At 54.0% G+C, this 20,583-nt stretch overlaps 2 protein-coding genes across 14 annotated transcripts in view; one reads left to right on the top strand and one right to left on the bottom strand.

The window, feature by feature from the left end:
• Nucleotides 1-20,583, top strand: part of AAK1 (AP2 associated kinase 1) — a 109,167-nt gene that overhangs the window by 39,088 nt on the left and 49,496 nt on the right. For all 13 annotated transcript variants that reach the window (XR_011699817.1, XR_011699816.1, XM_071579311.1 and 10 more), the window contains exons 5-10: nt 1,905-2,047; nt 9,624-9,745; nt 12,734-12,815; nt 14,631-14,763; nt 18,250-18,353; nt 19,276-19,355. Coding sequence is in view for 11 of the 13 variants with exons in the window: in XM_071579311.1 (XP_071435412.1) it covers nt 1,905-2,047; nt 9,624-9,745; nt 12,734-12,815; nt 14,631-14,763; nt 18,250-18,353; nt 19,276-19,355 (664 nt within the window). In the remaining 2 variants the exon portion in view is untranslated. The remainder of the gene's footprint in view (nt 1-1,904; nt 2,048-9,623; nt 9,746-12,733; nt 12,816-14,630; nt 14,764-18,249; nt 18,354-19,275; nt 19,356-20,583) is intronic.
• Nucleotides 1-20,583, bottom strand: part of ANXA4 (annexin A4) — a 109,520-nt gene that overhangs the window by 65,351 nt on the left and 23,586 nt on the right. The window lies entirely within an intron of this gene.

Raw genomic sequence — 20,583 nt, 5'->3', positions numbered from 1 at the left:
CTCTGTCTATATGGGCTCTTTTGAGAGGGAAGGAACCTCTGGATCATTTTGGAAAGGCCTTGACAGCACCAAAACCTCAAAGTTGAGGCGGATTCATGAAAACTTGCTTTGTTTGTCTGGAGTTTCCCTTGTTACAGATGGATTTTTAATTTCTTTGCCAGTTGACAACTCAGCCAAGCCACTCAGTGTGTGGGTTTTCTGAGTGTCTCCCTCCCTCCCTGCTCTTGCTTCCAAGTGGCAAACTGTTCTGTGGGCTGTGGGTGCCCCAAATTCAGCCTTTCATTCCTCCAGTCAGGCAAAGTAGGTCTTATTTGGAAGGGAAAAGACAATTAGGTGGCTCAGTCTGAACGACTCGAGTGCTGATGTGCTGGTGGGAGGTGGGCTGGGGGAGCTGATGTGAGCCCAGGTGAGCTGGAACACCTGCCCAGGTGAGCTGGAACACCTGCCCAGGTGAGCTGGGACACCTGCCCAGGAGAGCTGGGACACCTGCCCAGGAGAGCTGGAACACCTGCCCAGGTGAGCTGAACACCTGCCCAGGTGAGCTGGGACACCTCCCCAGGAGAGCTGGGACACCTGCCCAGGTGAGCTGAACACTTGTTCAAGTGAGCTGAGACACCTGCCCAGGTGAGCTGGGGCACCTGTCCAGGTGAGCTGAACACTTGTCCAAGTGAGCTGGAACACCTGCCCAGGTGAGCTGTGACACCTGTCCAGGTGAGCTGGGACACCTGTCCAGGTGAGCTGGGACACCTGTCCAGGTGAGCTGAACACCTGCCCAGGTGAGCTGGGACACCTGCCCAGGAGAACTGGGACACCTCCCCAGGTGAGCTGGGACACCTGCCCAGGTGAGCTGAACACTTGTCCAAGTGAGCTGGGACACCTGCCCAGGAGAACTGGGACACCTCCCCAGGTGAGCTGGGACCCCTGCCCAGGAGAGCTGGGACACCTGCCCAGGTGAGCTGAGACCCCTGTCCAGGTGAGCTGGGACACCTGTCCAGGTGAGCTGAGACCCCTCTCCAGATGAGCTGAACACCAGCACAAGTGAGCTGAGATCCCTGCCCAGGTGAGCTGAACACCTGCCCAGGTGAGCTGGAACACCTGTCCAGGTTGTGCAAACCCTGGGATTTGGGGGAGGAAATGAGATCCCAACAAGCTGAGGAAGCAGATTGGAAAACTCCCCCGGGAAGGGTTTGCTGTGAGTTTGATTTGAACCCGTGAGCTCCTCATGTGTGAGCACAAGTGCTGTGGGGAGAGGCTGAGGGAGCTGGGGGGGTTCAGCCTGGAGAAGAGGAGGCTCAGAGGTGACCTCAGCACTGTCTGGAACTCCCTGAAGGGAAGTTGTGGCCAGCTGGGGGTTGGTCTCTTCTCCCAGGCACTCAGCAATAGGACAAGGGGGCACGATGGGCTCAAGCTCTGCCAGGGGAAATTGAAGTTGGAGAGCAGAAAGAAATTCTTTGCAGAGAGAGTGCTCAGGGATTGGAATGGGCTGCCCAGAGAGGGGGTGGATTCCCCATCCCTGGAGGGTTTGAACCTGAGCTTGGCCGTGGCACTGAGTGCCATGATCTGGTAAAGGGACTGGAGTTGGACCAAGGGTTGGACTTGATGATCTCGGAGGGCTTTTCCAACCCAATCCATTCTGTGATTCTGTGGATGTGGCACTGAGGGAGAATCCACCATGTCTTGATCCAACCCCACTGTGATCACCAGCCCAGGGCACTCTGTGCACTCCGTGCCCTGGGTTGGTGATCACAGTGGGGTTGGATCAAGAGTTGGACTTGATGATGTCAGAGGGCTTTTCCAACCCAATCCATTCTATGATTCTATGAGGTGCAGAGCCCCAGTTGGGCAGCAGCCCAAGGGGTGTCTGGGGCAGGCCAGAGCTCACCTGTGTGCCTGTCTGTCCCCAGGAGGGCAGGTGGTGAACCTCATGAACCAGCGGTTGCAGACGGGCTTCACCGAGGGCGAGGTCCTGCAGATCTTCTGTGACACCTGCGAGGCCGTGGCCAGGCTGCACCAGTGCAAGACCCCCATCATCCACAGGGACCTCAAGGTGAGCTCTGGGCTCCAGGGCTGCAGCAGGGAGGGCTTGAGTGACCTGGAGCACTGTGGGCAGTTTGGGGCACTGCAGGATGGGAGGATGTTCCGAGAGATGCGTTGGAGGGTGTGCAAAGGAGGGACGTGAGGATGGGGAAGAGTGTGAGGCACTTAATGTGAGATGAGGAGGGGCAAGAACTGAGCTCTACTCTGTGGGGACCAGGGGCAGCACCCAAGGAATGGCTGGAGCTGTGTCAGGGCAGGGACAGCACCCAGGGATTGGCAGGAGCTGTGCCAGGGCAGGGTTAGGTTGGATCTCAGGGAAAGGTTCTTCCCCAGAGGGTGGTGGGCACTGAACAGGGTTTGGGAACAGCCCCGAGGCTGCCAGAGCTCCAGGAGGGTTTGGATGAACCTCTGGGGCACAGGGTGGGATTTTGGGGTGTCTGTGCAGGGCCAGGGGTTGGAGGGATGGATGATCCCTGTGAGTCCCTCCCATCTTGGGTTATTCCATAATCCCAGAGCTCCAGGAGCATTGGGATGATCCTCTGGGGCACAGGGTGGGATTGTTGGGGTGTCTGTGCAGGGCCAGGGGTTGGATGGATGATCCCTGTGGGTCCTTCCCTGCTCTTCATACCCTGATTCTGAGGATCTCAGGGAAAGGTCCTTCCTTCAGAGGGTGGTGGGCACTGACCAGGCTCCCCTGGGCAGTGGGCACAACTCCAAGGCTGGCAGAGCCCCAGGAGGGTTTGGATGATCCTCTGGGGCACAGGGTGGGATTGTTGGGTGTCTGTGCAGGGCCAGGGGTTGGATGGATGATCCCTGTGGGTCCCTCCCTGTTCATCATTCCCTGATTCTGAGGATCTCAGGGAAAGGCTCTTCCCCCAGAGGGTGGTGGGCACTGACCAGGCTCCCCAGGGTTTGGGCACAGCCCCAAGGCTGCCAGAGCTCCAGGAGGGTTTGGATGATCCTCTGGGGCACAGGGTGGGATTTTGGGGATGGTCCTATGTCGGGCTGAGGGTTGGACTCAGTGATCTTTGTGGGTCCTTCCAGCTCAGCACATCCTGTGCCCCTCACTGTCTGTGCCTGTGCCAGCCTGGAGTGCCAGTGCTGTTCTTCTCTCCTCAGTAATGAGGACAAGTGGGCATAAATACACCTCTCTATTGGATATAAAAAAAGTAATGAGCCTCTCATTGCTGCTTTCCATATGTTTGCCATCCACAGATCTCCTTAAACACAAATGTTTGTGCATCATTCTGCTTTCCACACGTGCCAGGCTGTGCCTGATGAATTACCCACGGTGCCTTCCTACCCCCTGAAACACCTTTGGTGGTTTAAGGTTGCCCACAAAAGCTGTGCTGGGAAGTTGCTGCATTAAAAGGAGGTGTTGGCCTCGGGGCAGGAGTTGTTGGCAGCTTTTGGAACTGGTCTCCAGAGCTCTGGCCATGAAAGTGGGTTGTAAAACCTTGTGTGCTTAGCTGGGAACAGAGCTGGGTCTGCAAGGAGAGCTTGGGAAACATCAGGCAAAGAAAAAGATGTTCTCCTTCCTCCCTGTCTTGGTTTGAGATAAGCAACTGCCAACCCCCCCAAGCACAGAGAGAAAAGCCTCCCTCCTGACACCAGGGAAAGGGAGGAAAAGAGAGGGGAAAGAAAAAAAACACTTCAAACTGCATTTATACTAAAACTACATATATTTTTCACAGAAAGAAAGAGACAATTAGAAGAGAGTACAAATATTCACTCACACAAGTCTGCAACAACAAGTTCCCCACCTCAACTTCTTAACAAACACACAAATTCTACTGTCTTAACTACACATTACTTAAGAAAAGCCTTATTCCCCAGGGAGACAAACTCAAGCAGAAAGGAGAGACCCAGAACAACACATTTCACTTCCCTGAGGTCCCCTGTGAGCCAGTGGTGGGCCTGGTCCTCTCCATCCCCCCTGGGACAGCATCCTGTGTCCTCCCAAGAGGAGGCTGAGAAGAGACTGCCTTAACCACTCCCACACTGGTTCCTACTGCCCTGGAGATGATGTCATAGTGTGGGATGGAATACAAAGTTACTGGCTAGAAGAGGTCAGCTGTTGGCTCAGCCCAGCTCAGGTCAGCTGTGAGCTCAGCCCAGCTCAGGTCAGCTGACAGCTCAGCTCAGCTCAATTCAGCTGTTGGCTCAGCCCAGCTCAGGTCAGCTGTTGGCTCAGCCCAAGTCAGCTGACAGCTTCAGCCTACTCTGAACTTTAAAACCTAAATTTAGGCTCACCTGGGTGAGCCCAGAACACCAAGTATTGTGGCAACCTGGTACTCCAGAGTGAACTGAGTCAGGCAGTGGGACTCATTTGAAGAACAGTCTGATTCCCACCTGGGCAAGAGAGCACGGCATTGAATGGGTGTCTTGGTTTGAGATGAGCAACTGCCAACCCCCCCAAGCACAGAGAGAAAAGCCTCCCTCCTGACACCAGGGAAAGGGAGGAAAAGAGGGGAAAGAAAAAAAACACTTCAAACTGCATTTATACTAAATCTACATATATTTTTCACAGAAAGAAAGAGACAATTAGAAGAGAGTACAAATATTCTCTCACACAAGTCTGCAACAACAAGTTCCCCACCTCAACTTCTTAACAAACACACAAATTCTACTGTCCTAACTACACATTACTTAAGAAGAAACTTATTCCCCAGGGAGACAAACCCAAGCAGAAAGGAGAGACCCAGAACAACACATTTCACTTCCCTGAGGTCCCCTGTGAGCCAGTGGTGGGCCTGGTCCTCTCCATCCCCCCTGGGACAGCATCCTGTGTCCTCCCAAGAGGAGGCTGAGAAGAGACTGCCTTAACCACTCCCACACTGGTTCCTACTGCCCTGGAGATGATGTCATAGTGTGGGATGGAATACAAAGTTACTGGCTAGAAGAGGTCAGCTGTTAGCCCAGCCCAGCTCAGGTCAGCTGTGAGCTCAGCCCAGCTCAGGTCAGCTGTTGGCTCAGCCCAGTTCAGGTCAGCTGTGAGCTCAGCCCAGCTCAGCTCAGCTGTTGGCCCAGCCCAGCTCAGGTCAGCTGTGAGCTCAGCCCAGCTCAGGTCAGCTGACGGCTCAGCTCAGCTCAAGTCAGCTGTTGGCTCAGCCCAGCTCAGGTCAGCTGTTGGCTCAGCCCAGCTCAGGTCAGCTGTGAGCTCAGCCCAGCTCAGGTCAGCTGTGAGCTCAGCCCAGCTCAGGTCAGCTGTGAGCTCAGCCCAGCTCAGGTCAGCTGTTGGCTCAGCCCAGCTCAGGTCAGCTGTGAGCTCAGCCCAGCTCAGGTCAGCTGTTGGCTCAGCCCAGCTCAGCTCAGCTGTTGGCCCAGCCCAGCTCAGGTCAGCTGTGAGCTCAGCCCAGCTCAAGTCAGCTGTGAGCTCAGCCCAGCTCAGGTCAGCTGTTGGCTCAGCCCAGCTCAGCTCAGCTGTTGGCCCAGCCCAGCTCAGGTCAGCTGACAGCTTCAGCCTAGTCCAAACTCCAGAGCCCAAATCTAGGCCCACCTGGGTGAACCCATAACACTCCCCTAAAATGCTGGAATCAAACACTCAGCCAAGAAGGAAGAAGAGGCTGCTGAGTACATTTGAAATTCAGATGTGCTTTGTGGGGCAGGTTCTATTTTCAGAGCCCTCACAGATGTTTGTTGGTGCCTCTGGTTGTTGTTTTGGAGGAGCCAAAGGTTTTGTAGGGGCCAAAATTGTGCCAGGGAGAGCCTGGCAGAGCAGGGGGAGAATCCTCAGGGTCTGGTGTGGTTTGGCATCTTGGAAGTGACCGTGACCCCGCTGTCAGTTGGTTTGGATATAGAAACAACTCCTGGATCTGTTTTTCCAGAGGGAAATGGGTGGTTTCTCACCAGTCTGAGATCTGGATTTAAAGCTGGTGGAGTCTGTGGGTGTCTTGCAGGAGTTTGTGCAGGTCAGGAACGCTGGGATGAGGGGATGAGGAGGAGGAACCTCTCCAGCTGCCACAACCCCTGCCATTATTACCTCTTTGGTGAATCCCTGGGGGTTTTAATAAAGAACAAACTCATTGTGTGGCCTGGGAATAAATCTGGGACATCTGTGCTGGATCTGTGAGTTCTCCTGAGTGTCCCTTTCTGCCCTGAGCTGCACTTGGAAGGGGCTGCTGGGCTCTCATGTCCAGCTCCCCCTGCCCAGGTCAGGGCAGGGTTTGGAGGTCCTGGCTCTTGGGAAGCTGTGCCCACAGTCAGAGTTGGATCTTCTCTGCTGGAGACATTTCTTGGTTATTTTCCTGAGTTATTTCTGTCGTGGGGATCTCTGGGGATCCAAGTTCTAATGCAGAATTAATGATTTATATGTATTTTGACTTTATTTGAGTTAAAATTTAATACTGTCAAGGGAGAGTTGCAAAGCCAAGAGAGATTAAGTCCTGTGCAAACTCTGGGTGTAAGGAAGGGCTTCCATCCTTGGGTGTTTTCCTGGGGTGAACATGACCCTGCTGAAGAAAGAGATTGAGGGGCTGGAGCGGGGCCAGAGAAGAGCAACGAGGCTGGAGAAGGGACTGGAGGTGGCACTGAGTGTCCTCTGAAACACCTCCAGGGACAGAGAATCCACCATGTCTTGATCCAACCCCACTGGGATCACCAGCCCAGGGCACAGAGTGCCAGAGTGATCCCAGTGGGGTTGGATCAAGGGTTGGATTTGATGATCTCAGAGGTCTCTTCCAACCCAAGTGAGAAGAGCAACGAGGCTGGAGAAGGGACTGGAGCACAAGTGCAGTGGGGAGAGGCTGAGGGAGCTGGGGGGGTTCAGCCTGGAGAAGAGGAGGCTCAGAGGTGACCTCAGCACTGTCTGGAACTGCCTGAAGGGAAGTTGTGGCCAGGTGGGGGTTGGTCTCTTCTCCCAGGCACTCAGCAATAGGACAAGGGGGCACGATGGGCTCAAGCTCTGCCAGGGGAAATTGAAGTTGGAGAGCAGAAAGAAATTCTTTGCAGAGAGAGTGCTCAGGGATTGGAATGGGCTGCCCAGAGAGGGGGTGGTGAGGCTGGACATGGCACTGAGTGAAAATCCACCACGTCTTGATCCAACCACATCTTGATCTAACCCCACTGTGATCACCAGCCCATGGCACAGAGTGCCATGGGCTGGTGATCACAGTAGGGTTGGATCAAGGGTTGGATTGATGATCTCAGAGGTCTCTTCCAACCAACTGATTCTGTGATTCTGTGATCCCTTCAGCACAGCTTTCTGTCCTGCTTTCCCTGGCTGTTGGACACACAGGCCACTGAAACACCTTCAGAGGGCACTACCTGGGCTCCTCTGCAGTGCTGAGGTGCAAATGAGGGTGTGGATGTCTCCAGAACTCTGCATGTGACAGGCCTTGCTTGGCCACCCCCTGAGTGAAGGGAAGTTGTGGCCAGCTGGGGGTTGGTCTCTTCTCCCAGGCACTCAGCAATAGGACAAGGGGGCACGATGGGCTCAAGCTCTGCCAGGGGAAATTGAAGTTGGAGAGCAGAAAGAAATTCTTTGCAGAGAGAGTGCTCAGGGATTGGAATGGGCTGCCCAGAGAGGGGGTGGATTCCCCATCCCTGAAGGTTTTTCAACTGAGCTTGGCCGTGGCACTGAGTGCCATGATCTGGTAAAGGGACTGGAGTTGGACCAAGGGTTGGACTGGATGATCTGGGAGGGCTTTTCCAACCCAGTCCATTCTGTGATTCTGTGATTTCTCTGGCAGTGTGTGAGGAGTGTTTGCAAGGGAGGAGGAGCAGCATTTCTGTGCTGGGAGAACATCTGTGTGCAGTGCTTTGTTCAGAGCAGATGGTGGCACAGGAGGTTTAACCCTTGGGTCCAAGCCAACCCTCTCCCCCCTCAGCTGCCTCATCTGGCTGCATTTTCTGCTGCTGGAAATGCTGACTCCTCCTTTTCCTTTCCTTCTTGGGAGGCTCATCCCTGATGGGGAGCTCTGGTTCTGTGAGCTGAGGCTTCTGGGGTGGGTTTTGCTGAACTGTGAGCAGGGAGTTTTATCTCCCTGCTACATCTGAGGTTATGACACTGATTGAAGATAAAGACATGAAAAATGGTGTGATCCCTCCAGAGAACATGCTGTTGTTGCCCCTGTACAGATGAGGAGTGGCAACACAGGGATGCTCTGCCAAAGCAAAGATCTGAACCCAGAGCTGATTCACACATTTTAAGTGTCTTGAAATATTCAGGCAATTTGCTGAATCTTTGTCAGTGCCTGATTGGGTGTGAGTGTTGAGGGGCAGGCAGTGTTTCTGTTGGGTTTTATTTATTTTTTTTTGTTTCAGTTGCCTGGTTCAAGGGATTGTATTTGAAGGAAAGGGATTGTTGATGAGCCTTGGCTGGTTTCACAGACTATTCACAGACTGTTCTGAGCTGGAAGGACCCCCAAGGATCATTGAGTCCAACTCTTCAGTCAGTGGCCCACACAGGGGATTGAACCCCTGACCTTGGGCATTATTACAACCAAGTTTTAACCAACTGAGCTGATCTCAGGGTCAGTGAAGGAACTGAGAGGCACCAACATATGACATTTGTGTGGAACAAACATCTCATCTCATCTCATCTCAGGGACTGGTGAGGTGCAGACAAGACCTGGGGATGTGTTTTAATTTCATAAAGCATAGAAATGCTTGTGCTGTCACCTCTTTGCCTCCTCCCTGCCCCACACACAGTGAGGACTTGGCTTTGTCCCCAGTCCAGGTGCCAGCCAGGGGGCACAGCAGCTCAGGGATGCTGAGCACCAGCAATGCCAGGGCACAGTCCTTGTCCTGGAGCACAGTGGAACCCCAGTCCAGGTGCCAGCCAGGGGGCACAGCAGCTCAGGGATGCTGAGCACCAGCAATGCCAGGGCACAGTCCTTGTCCTGGAGCACAGTGGAACCCCAGTCCAGGTGCCAACCAGGGGGCACAGCAGCTCAGGGATGCTGAGCACCAGCAATGCCAGGGCACAGTCCTTGTCCTGGAGCACAGTGGAACCCCAGTCCAGGTGCCAACCAGGGGGCACAGCAGCTCAGAGATGCTGAGCACCAACAATGCCAGGGCACAGTCCTTGTCCTGGAGCACAGTGGAACCACAGTGCAGGTGCCAACCAGGGGGCACAGCAGCTCAGAGATGCTGAGCACCAGCAATGCCAGGGCACAGTCCTTGTCCTGGAGCACAGTGGAACCCCAGTCCAGGTGCCAACCAGGGGGCACAGCAGCTCAGGGATGCTGAGCACCAGCAATGCCAGGGCACAGTCCTTGTCCTGGAGCACAGTGGAACCCCAGTGCAGGTGCCAGCCAGGGGGCACAGCAGCTCAGGGATGCTGAGCACCAACAATGCCGGGGCACAGTCCTTGTCCTGGAGCACAGGGGCAAAGAAATGAGCCTGCAGGAGGAGAAGGGAGGGCTGGCAGGATGCAAGGCAGGGTTCCACTGTGCTCCCATCACTTGGCTTCTGTCTCAGGAGATGTGACAGAGGTTTGATGCCTGTTTTCTTCGCTGTCGTGTTCCACTTTCATGTCAGATGTGCCTGATATGTCTCCAGGCACTGAAAACCTTGGCTCTTGTAATTAAAAAACCCTGAATGTTTTTTATCTGAGTGCCTCTGTCTGTCTGTGATGCTTGTAGGTTGAAAACATCCTGCTGCATGACCGTGGCCACTACGTGCTGTGTGACTTTGGCAGTGCCACCAACAAGTTCCAGAACCCCCAGACAGAGGGGGTGAACGCAGTGGAGGAGGAGATCAAAAAGTGAGTGTGCTTTGCCTGCTCAGCTCAGGCCTGGGGTGTGTTTGAAGGGCAGTTTTGCCTTGTGCTGGCATGAATTTTGCTCAGCAGACTGGCTGTGTGTGCTGCAGGTCAATGAGTGCCTGGGGGAAGGTGAGACAGGGAATTGGGGTTGATGTAATTGCTTTGGAGCTGAAAAGGTGAGTGTGGAATGCCCCAGCTTGGCAGGCAGTGACCTGTTCTGCTCTGTGTGGGGGCACTCGGTCTGTCCTGGCTTCTCTGAGCTGCCAGGCAAGGGGTGACACAATCCCTGTCCTGTCCTTCCCCAGCAGTGACTCAGGAAGGGCTCAGCCTGATCTCATCTCTGCATGGGAAGTGGCAGGTCCTGGGGGTGTCAGTGCAGGTCCTGGGGGTGTTCATGCAGGTCCTGGGGGTGTTAATGCACATCCTGGGGGTGTCAATGCAGGTCCTGGGGGTGTCAATGCAGGTCCTGGGGGTGTTAATGCAGGTCCTGGGGGTGTCAGTGCAGGTTCTGGGGGTGTTAATGCAGGTCCTGGGGGTGTCAATGCAGGTCCTGGGGGTGTTAATGCAGGTCCTGGGGGTGTCAATGCAGGTCCTGGGGGTGTCAGTGCAGGTCCTGGGGGTGTTAATGCACATCCTGGGGGTGTCAATGCAGGTCCTGGGGGTGTTCATGCACATCCTGGGGGTGTCAATGCAGGTCCTGGGGGTGTTCATGCACGTCCTGGGGGTGTTCAGCAGGTCCTTGGGGTGTCAATGCAGGTCCTGGGGGTGTCAATGCAGGTCCTGAGGGTGTCAATGCAGGTCCTGGGGGTGTCAATGCTCATCCTGGGGATGTCAATGCAGGTCCTTGGGGTGTTAATGCAGGTCCTGGGGGTGTCAATGCAGGTCCTGGGGGTGTCAATGCAGGTCCTGGGGGTGTTAATGCAGGTTCTGGGGGTGTTAATGCAGGTTCTGGGGGTGTCAATGCAGGTTCTGGGGGTGTTAATGCAGGTTCTGGGGGTGTTCATGAAGGTCCTGGGTGTGTTCCTGCAGGTCCTGGGGGTGTTAATGCAGGTCCTGGGGGTGTCAATGCAGGTCCTGGGGGTGTCAATGCAGGTCCTGGGGGTGTCAATGCAGGTCCTGGGGGTGTTAATGCAGGTCCTGGGGGTGTCAATGCAGGTCCTGGGGGTGTCAATGCAGGTCCTGGGGGTGTTCAGCAGGTCCTTGGGGTGTCAATGCAGGTCCTGGGGGTGTCAATGCTCATCCTGGGGATGTCAATGCAGGTCCTTGGGGTGTTAATGCAGGTCCTGGGGGTGTCAATGCAGGTCCTGGGGGTGTCAATGCAGGTCCTGAGGGTGTTCATGCAGGTCCTGGGGGTGTCAATGCAGGTCCTGGGGGTGTCAATGCAGGTCCTGGGGGTGTTCGTGCAGGTCCTGGGGGTGTCAATGCAGGTCCTGAGGGTGTTAATGCACATCCTGGGGGTGTCAATGCAGGTCCTGGGGGTGTCAATGCAGGTTCTGGGGGTGTTAATGCACATCCTGGGGGTGTTCAGCAGGACCCTGGGGTGTCAATGCAGGTTCTGGGGGGTGTTCATGCAGGTCCTGGGGGTGTTCATGCAGGTCCTGGGGGTGTCAATGCAGGTCCTGGGAGTGTCAATGCAGGTCCTGAGGGTGTCCGTGCAGATCCTGGGGGTGTTCGTGCAGGTCCTGGGGGTGTCAGTGCAGGTTCTGGGGGTGTCAGTGCAGGTTCTGGGGGTGTCAGTGCAGGTTCTGGGGGTGTCAATGCAGGTCCTGGGGTTGTCAATGCAGGTCCTGGGGTTGTCAATGCAGGTCCTGGGGGTGTCAATGCAGGTCCTGGGGGTGTCAATGCATGTCCTGGGGTTGTCAATGCAGGTCTGGGGATGTTAATGCAGGTCTGGGGGTGTCAATGCAGGTCCTGGGTGTGTTCATGCAGGTCCTGGGGGTGTCAATGCAGGTCCTGGGGGTGTCAATGCAGGTCCTGGAGGTGTTAATGCAGGTCCTGGGGGTGTCAATGCAGGTTTGGGGGTGTTGGTGTTCATGCAGGTCCTGGGGGTGTTCCTGCAGCTCCTTCTCTGCCCCATCCATGACCAGCTCTCCTGGCACCACCCACTGCACCTTGGTGGCCTTCACTTGCCCTTCAGCAGGACCTGGAGCAGGGATGGAGCAGATTCCAGGGCCTTGCTCTGGCTTTAGTTTTACCATCACTGCTGCAAACTTGCCCCTTCTGTTAATGCAACATCCAGAGCTGGGGGCAGGTGCCTCCTTTTTGTTGGGATGCAGCTACACCTGCCTGGGTTTCCTAGACCTGCTTGTCTGGCGTTTCCAGAGCTCTCCTAATCCCTCTGGAATGCCCTGTTTGTACCCTTAAGCCTGCAAAAGCTTTCCTGGGATCAAGGTAAGCAGCAGGCCAAGGGCCACAGCAGAAATCACAGGCCTGAGAGGAAATCTCATCAGAAGAGTCTCAAACTCTGGGGCAGTTTCCAGCTTTATTGTTTGTTTGGGATCTGCTCAAACGAGGCAGATTCTGGCTCTGGTTTGAGGCACACAGTGACCCTTGCCTTGAGCAGGAGTCCTGGTGTGGAAATCTCCTTTTGAGGAGCCAAATATCCAGTTCCAGTCTCTAAGAGGTGGCCACAGCCCTGCAGTGAGGACACTGCAGAGGACACTTCATTACTGACCTTGGTAGTACTTTGGATCCTTCAATATTTCTCTTCTGGTTCCTAAAATGACTGCACAGTTTTGTGAGTGAATTCCTTGTTTCAGAAGGGACTGTGGTTACTGTTGTGGCTTCCCAGGGCAGTTTGCAGGGGGTTTTATTGGCACAGGGAGTGTTTGAGGGATGTAGCAGATGATGCTGTTAAAGATTTTTGCCATGGGATCTTCTTCCCTAAAACAATGAGGAAAAGAGAGAACTTGATCTCTTTGGAAATGTGCCCCAGTGGCAATGCCTGTGATGGCCCTTTTGAGCTCCCTGGTGGATCTTTTCCTGCAGGTACACCACATTATCCTACAGAGCACCAGAGATGGTCAACCTGTACAGTGGCAAACTCATCACTACCAAAGCAGACATCTGGGTAGGTACCAGAACCACTGGCCACCCTCCAGCCAGGCTGCAGCTGCTTTCCCTGCCAGGGAAACTGAACTAACCTGGTTCCCTTCAGAGCCTGGGCAATTCCTGAGGGAAGGATCCCTCTGCTGATGTGTCTGATGAGCTCCTGCAGAGCAGAAGGGGCTGGTGGGTGGGATGTGAGTGCTCCTCTCATGTGGTTGGAATTCAGAGATGGATGAAACCCCAGGGCTGCACAGGGCAAAGCTGGTTTCCTGTCTGAGGAGTTAAAGCAGGAGATTCAGAGCATTGGAGTTTTGGGTAAGCAAAGTTCCTGGTCAGGATTGAGTAGAGAATGGACCTGCTGCTGTGTGACACTGAGCTGAGTTGTCAAACTGGCCAAAAGGCCAAACTCCTGCCCTGCTGCTCCTGATGATCAGGGCAATCCTGAGAGCAAAATCCAGCTGTGGTGGAACCCACTCCTGGCTGACCTGATCCAGGGTGAAAGGGCTTCCCTTTGGGTGAAAAACAGTCTGTGTAGGGGCAATTCAGGAAAGGACTTTAACGATGTTCAGAGTGCTAATTGGGAGCATGTTTGAGTGGTTTCTGGAGCCCTGAGGCAGGAGACAACCCAGCAGAAGCAGGAAAAGAGCTTTGCTGCACAGGAGCTGTGCATGGATGGCCAAGAGGGAAGGTTCTGGTGGGACATCTGCCCCCTGGGGGAGCTCAGCTGGATCCAGGGAAGCAGCAGCTTCTGTGGGAACACTTTTGTGCAGGATTCTGTAGGATCAGGCTCTCCACACCCTGGTGGGAGTGCAGAGGGAGGGTCCAGCTGTGGGAGCATGAAGGGATGGTCAGGTTGGCAAAGGCAGCCAGAGGAGAGCCAGGATTTGCACTCCTTCCCTTGCTAATGTGAAAAGTGGAGACCCAAGGGCTCTGCTCTCCCTGGCATGGCAGGAATTCTGTTCCTGTGACCCTCAGAGCAGCTTCCAGGGCTGTTCCAGTGCTTGTCCTGCTGGAAACCTCCCTTGCCTTCAGTCTTCCTGAGGTCATTTTAACCCAGAGAGCAGTTTAATTGTGAAACCCTGTGACACAAGAGATGAGCTGGTGGTGACTTGCTCAGGATTAGGAAATGTTTCCTGCTCTCCCCTCTGAGGTGGTGGGAGTGTTTCATAATTTGTGCAAAAATGGTGTTTTCTCTTGCAATAGATGGCAGTTCCTGCTGCCAAAAGCAGCCCAGCAGTGGAGGGAAGGGTGGCAGGACCTGGCAGGCTGCAGGATGAGCTGCATTTCCTGAGCATTTGTTTCTAATAGTTCAAAGTTTGTTTGAACTCGAGCTTGGAGCAGTTTGGGTTTCTCTTTGTCAGAATAAATGAATTAATGATTATGGGGTTTAAACACAGCAGTTTTTGGTCTGTTGGCTGGCTGGGACTTGTGTTTGAATTGCATCAGCCCTTCCACAGCCACCTGCCCCTTCTTGGTGTGTCTTAGAGACTTAAGTGAAAAGGCCTTTTATTTGGGCTGTTCCTTTGCTTTGTCCTCACCGTGTGTGGCAGGAGGAGGCTCTGCCTGTTCAGTGCCATGAAGGGTCATGTTCTGTGGGACTGTGGGGCTGTGGTGATACACAACCCCCAGATCAGTGTCTCACTGAGGAGGGGGAGCTCCCCTTGTGTTTGTCTTGCCCTCTGACGGTGAGTTGGGTCCATCCCAGGGGTGCTGGTGCAGAGCTGGTGTCACACAGGACCCAGAGATCCACCTGGAGCCCCCTCCCTGCTCCCTAGTGTTGGAGTTGTGCTGGTCCCTGCTCAGCCTGTCCAACCCTTGCTCTGCTCTGTCCCTGCAGGCCCTTGGCTGTTTGCTCTACAAGCTGTGCTACTTCACCCTGCCCTTTGGGGAGAGCCAGGTGGCCATTTGTGACGGCAACTTCACCATCCCGGACAACTCGCGGCACTCGCAGGACATGCACTGTCTGATCCGTGAGTGTGGGCACAGGGCCCGGGGCACCCAGAGAGCTGCTCTGCCCTGAGGGTGCCCAAAACCCTGCCAGAAACTCTGTGCTGGTTAAAGGGAAACCAGCAGGAGAAAGGAACCCAACACCAAAGAGATTATAAATCAGTTACACTTTAATACCAATATTGCAATCAATGCAGTGGCCCAAAGAGCAATTGGGTTTAACCCCCAAGCCCAGCAGTCTAACCCAGCCCCCTGGGGCACAAACACAGGGGGGTTTGGTGGCCCCTGTGCTGAGCCCCACGTGGTTCCCCCGAGGCCAAAGGCAAAGGAGGGGACAAAGCTGTTGGTGCAGATGATGGCAGAGTCTGGTGGAGAGTGGGGGGCTCCTCCTGTGCAGGGTCTGCTCCTGCTCTGGATGCCAGGAGTGGTGCCAGAGGTGCCCAAAGGGCAAGATTGTCTCCCCTGAGGTTTGGGTGGGAGCCCCCAGTGCCTCCCCCAGGGCAGGGAGTTCCACCCTGGGGGATCTGACTCTGGCACTCAGGGGGGATTTTGGACTCGTTGCTGGCCCCTGAGCAGAGCTGAGCCCTCAGGTGGGTGTGGAGGTGCCAAGGAGTCCCTGCAGGGCAGTTCTCCCAGCTCCTCTGCCAGGCTTCTTTCCCAGCCAGCTCCCAGCCTGAGGGCTCAGCTGTGCCCTGGGCAGCTGCTGCCAATGGGCCCTTGGGAACAGTTGCTGGGCAATGGCCCAGAGGGTTTGGAATGCCCAGCTTTGGTCACCCCCACACTGGGACAAACTGGGCCCACCTGCTCAATGGGGACAAACCCTCAAAACAACAGTGGAAATAGATGGATAGATAAAGTAACCCTTTATTGGAGGCTTCCAGGTGCAGACCAGAAGTTTGTGCTCTTTGGTGTTACAGTTTTTCTGACTCTCAGTAATTAACACATCTGATATCTCTAACCAGCCCATGGTACCCATTCCTCTGGTGCCCCCCCTCAGAACTGCCCCTTGGAGCCTCTCCAAGGGCTCTGACCTTTCTCTTCTCTTTTATCTTCAAGCTGTCTTACAATTCCTGCAGGTGCTTCTTCAAAGCAACACGTGCTTGGCAAAGTTCAGGAGTGTGTGAGAAAACATTTAATGATTTCTAAACACCACCTGAAGTGTGAGCAACACAGGAAAATCCATTCAAGCTGCAGAATTCCAACAGTCTGCAGAACACACCCTAAAATCCTTGGGCATCATCACATTCCTTGCTCCTACAGGAAAATCAGTTTTCCCATCTTTTCAAAGGGTTGATTAAAGTGATTTTTTTAGTAGCTGAGGAGATCAGTGTAGGGGAGACAGGGGTGACAAAGGCCCTGCTGTGTGGCCAGGCTGGAGGGAGCCCTGGAGGGGCAGGAACACACCCAACCATTTGGTTGGAGCCCTGCAGGGACTTGCACAATCAGCCCCTTTATGCAGAAACGTATTTCTCCAGCAATAAATCTGTTTGGATAAGGAACTGAAAAGAACCACAGTGGCTTAGACTAGTGATAAGAATTCATCTTCTGTGAACTGGGAAACAGAACTGAAATGATTTATAAATAACCCACTGACTGGAGTGAATGTGTAATTAAGTGTACAATGCACTTCTCTTGGCAAAGCTGGGGCTGCTCTCTTGTTTCCAGCACAGCCTTTGATTTTTTTTCTCTTCCCAGCCACAGTCTTGACTCACACAGAGTTGGATGTGTTTGAAGAGCAGCCTGGTATTTTCTTTGCTCTTGTGGGGTATCTGTGGCTGCCTCTTCCTGCCCCCCTGACACACCAGGGCTGGATCAACCTCTTTGCCTGTGGCTTCACTTGGAAGGACAAAGTCAAACCCAGTGCTGTTCCCTGACCAGGCAGCAATTCCCCTCCTTGTCCTGGGGCTGTAGATTGGTCATGGCTGTGTTGGAAAATATATCCTGGTCCATCCTGGCTGTCTGTCCTGCCCTGTTCCCTGACATGGGGCTTTGAAGGAGCCAGAGCACCCTGTTAGCACCAAATGTTGAATCATGGAATGATTTGGGTTAGAAAGGACCTTAAAACCCACCCAATCCCACCCCCTGCCATGGGCAGGGACACCTCCCACTGTCCCAGGGGGCTCCAGCCTGGCCTTGGACACTCCCAGGGATGGGGCAGCCACAGCTCCTCTGGGAATTCCATCCCATCCCTCCCCACCCTCCCAGGAAATAATTCCTTCCCAATATCCCATCTAAACCAGCACATGGAATCATGGAATGCTTTGGGTTGGAAGGAATCTTAAAGATCATTGAATTCCACCTCCTGCCATGGGCAGGGACACCTCCCACTGTCCCAGGGACACCTCCCACTGTCCCAGGGTGCTCCAGCCTGGCCTTGGGCACTCCCAGGGATGGGGCAGCCACAGAGGCTCTGAGCAAGTTGTGCCAGTTCCTTCATTCTATGCAGTGTGCTGAGCTGGCACAGCTGGCTCTGCTGCTCTGGCTGCTGTGCTGCTCTCACACCAACATAGAATTATAGAATCAGTTGGGTTGGAAGAGACCTCTGAGCTCATCAAGCCCAACCCTTGATCCAACCCCACTGTGATCACCAGCCCAGGGCACAGAGTGCCCTGGGCTGGTGATCACAGTAGGGTTGGATCAAGACATGGTGGATTCTCACAGTGGGGTTGGATCAAGACATGGTGGATTCTCCCAGTGGGGTTGGATCAAGACATGGTGGATTCTCACTCAGTGCCACATCCAGTCTCAGCTTAAACACCTCCAGGGATGGAGAATCCACCCCCTCTCTGGGCAGCCCATTCCAAGGCCTGACCACCCTCTCTGCAAAGAATTCCCTCCCCATATCCAAGCCAAACCTGCCCTGGCACAGCTTAAGGCCGTGCCCTCTTGTGCCATTGCTGGTTGTGTGGGAGAAGAGCCCAACCCCCCCTGGGTCCAACCTCCTGTCAGGGAGTTCCAGACAGTGCTGAGGTCACCTCTGAGCCTCCTCTTGTCCAGGCTGAACACCCCCAGCTCCCTCAGCCTCTCCCCACAGGGCTGGGGCTCCAGGCCCTTCTCCAGCCTCTTTGCTCTTCTCAGTTGGGTTGGAAGAGACCTCTGAGATCATCAAGTCCAACCCTTGATCCAACCCCACTGGGATCACCAGCCCAGGGCACCAAGTGCCACATCCAGTCTCACCTTAAACACCTCCAGGGATGGGGAATCCACCCCCTCTCTGGGCAGCCCATTCCAATCCCTGAGCACTCTCTCTGCAAAGAATTTCTTTCTGCTCTCCAACTTCAATTTCCCCTGGCAGAGCTTGAGCCCATCGTGCCCCCTTGTCCTATTGCTGAGTGCCTGGGAGAAGAGACCAACCCCCACCTGGCCACAACTTCCCTCCAGGCAGTTCCAGACAGTGCTGAGGTCACCTCTGAGCCTCCTCTTCTCCAGGCTGAGCCCCCCCAGCTCCCTCAGCCTCTCCCCACAGGGCTGGGGCTCCAGGCCCTTCAGCAGCATCTCTGTCTCCCCAGGGTACATGCTGGAACCAGACCCTGACAAGAGGCCTGACATTTATCAGGTCTCCTACTTTGCCTTCAAACTGGCCAAGAAGGAATGCCCAGTGCAGAATGTCCAGGTGAGCAGCGTGGGGTGCACTGAGGGAGGGCTCTGGGGAGCAACATATTGAACATTTTTCTGTATTCTACAGGTTGTTCCCCAGTTCTGTAATTAGGAGGCTCATTTTGGTTTGTTTGTAACTATCAGTGCTGTTTGATTTAGAGGATTTTTGGGGGATGAGGGCAGGAATCAGAGGTTTCATATCTTACCTATTTCTCTTTGTCCTTGATTTGCCTCCTCACCCAGTCACCAAGTGTGAGGCCAACCAAGAGATCCTGTGCATGGGAACATGACAGATGAGGCCATGCTTGGGAAACCAGTTGGATTTCCAGGCACAGTCACCACAGTGTGTGTGATTTGGGCTCCACTTGGGTTTAAACACAGCAGTTTTGGGTCTCTTGCCTGGCTGGGACTTGTATTTGACTTGCATCAGCCCTTCCACAGCCACCTGCCCCTTCTTGGTGTGTCTTGGAGACTTCACTGAAAAAGAGTTGACAATTATTTTCTTATGCTGTTGTGGACTCCTGTGGACATTTTATTTTGTTGTCTCCAGAAAGACACACCTTGGGTTTTTTCCCCCATACTCAGGTGGTTATTTATGGTCTTGATGACTAAGAGGTGGTTTTGGTACTGTTAAGGCTGTGGTTTTGTAGCATTAATAATAAATATTGTTGCTGTTGCCCCCAGGTTGTGCTGTGAAGCTTTGTGGTCGTGTTCCATGTGTAATAAATAGTCACAAAACTGAACTGGTTTTTCCCCTCTCCTCCAAATTAGTCTCCCCATGACTTGACCTTTGAGGAGTTTGTCCTGTGTCCAGCATGAGGAAAAACTGCTTTGGGGATCCCCCATTCTCCCTGTTGAATTGTGATGCTTTTGCAATGATTTCTGACTCTGTTTTGTGCCCTCCAAATACCAACCTGGGTGTTTTTGGGGGTCTGCAGAACTCTCCAATCCCTGCTAAACTCCCAGACCCAGTTAAGGCGAGTGAAGCTGCTGCAAAGAAGAGTCAACCAAAGGCCAGGTAAGCCCCTGTTTTCTGCTCCCCTCTTTCCTTGCCTGTTGTGTCTCTGCTGTTGAGTCCAAAGGGATATTTAGGTGCTTCCTTGGAGTCCTGAGAGCAGGAATAACCCCCTGGACTCCTTGGTCAGGTGCAGGTTCTGGGGGAGGTTTGTGTGCAGGGGTGGGATTTGGGTGATGCTCAGCCTGACTCCTCAGCTCTTTGTACCCCAGGCACTGCCTGAGGGGTGTTCAGTGTGTCCTCCATCCATCCATCCAGAGGAATGGAGACCCCTGGGAGCACAGGCAGGGGATGGAATGGGCCCAAAGAGCTCAGATCTGGGAGACTCTTCAGGGGCTGCTGCTGAGTCTGACCCTCAACTGACCATAACCTGACCCAGGAGTCACTGCATGGAATTCCTGGGATTTCTGCAAGAGTCCTGGCACTTCTTTGGGGGAAAACACAAAGCCCAATCAGTGGAGAGGCCACTGCACTCTGGCTTTTATCCTCTGCTTGCTCTGCTCATGGCTCTGTCACTGAGACCTGTAAGTTGTGCTGGGCAGAGCCTGGACCTTGTTTCAGTGCAGAGTGAGCAGGGCACCTGTGGGGACTCCAAACCCAGCTGTATTCCCAGGCTCTGGAATGGGCTGTCTCCCCCTGGCAGGCTCAGGAGGGTTTGTGTTCCCAGTGCAGTTGCTCTCACATAAGTCAGGTTAGTTATCAAGAACAATTTCCTACCTACCAACCCACTGCACACACAGAAGGGAAGGGCTGTGGCTGTCAGGTTAAAGAACAATTTCCTACCTACCAACCCACTGCACACACAGAAGGGAGGGGCTGTGGCTGTCAGGTTAGTTATAAAGAACAATTTCCTACCTACCAACCCACTGCACACACAGAAGGGAGGGGCTGTGGCTGTCAGGTTAGTTATAAAGAACAATTTCCTACCTACCAACCCACTGCACACACAGAAGGGAGGGGCTGTGGCTGTCAGGTTAGTTATAAAGAACAATTTCCTACCTACCAACCCACTGCACACACAGAAGGGAAGGGCTGTGGCTGTCAGGTTAATTACAGGAACAATTTCCTACCTACCAACCCACTGCATGCACAGCAGGAAGGGCAGAGCTGTGGCTGTCAGGTTAGTTACAAAGAACAATTTCCTACCTAACAACCCCCTGCATGCACAGAAGGGTAAAGGCTGTGGCTGTCAGGTTAGTTATAAAGAACAATTTCACATCCAACAACCCAC

The sequence above is a fragment of the Pithys albifrons genome, chromosome 29 (assembly GCF_047495875.1).
Source record: "Pithys albifrons albifrons isolate INPA30051 chromosome 29, PitAlb_v1, whole genome shotgun sequence".
NCBI classification, from domain to species: Eukaryota; Metazoa; Chordata; class Aves; order Passeriformes; family Thamnophilidae; genus Pithys; species Pithys albifrons.
This window is presented reverse-complemented; position numbering and strand designations above follow the sequence as displayed.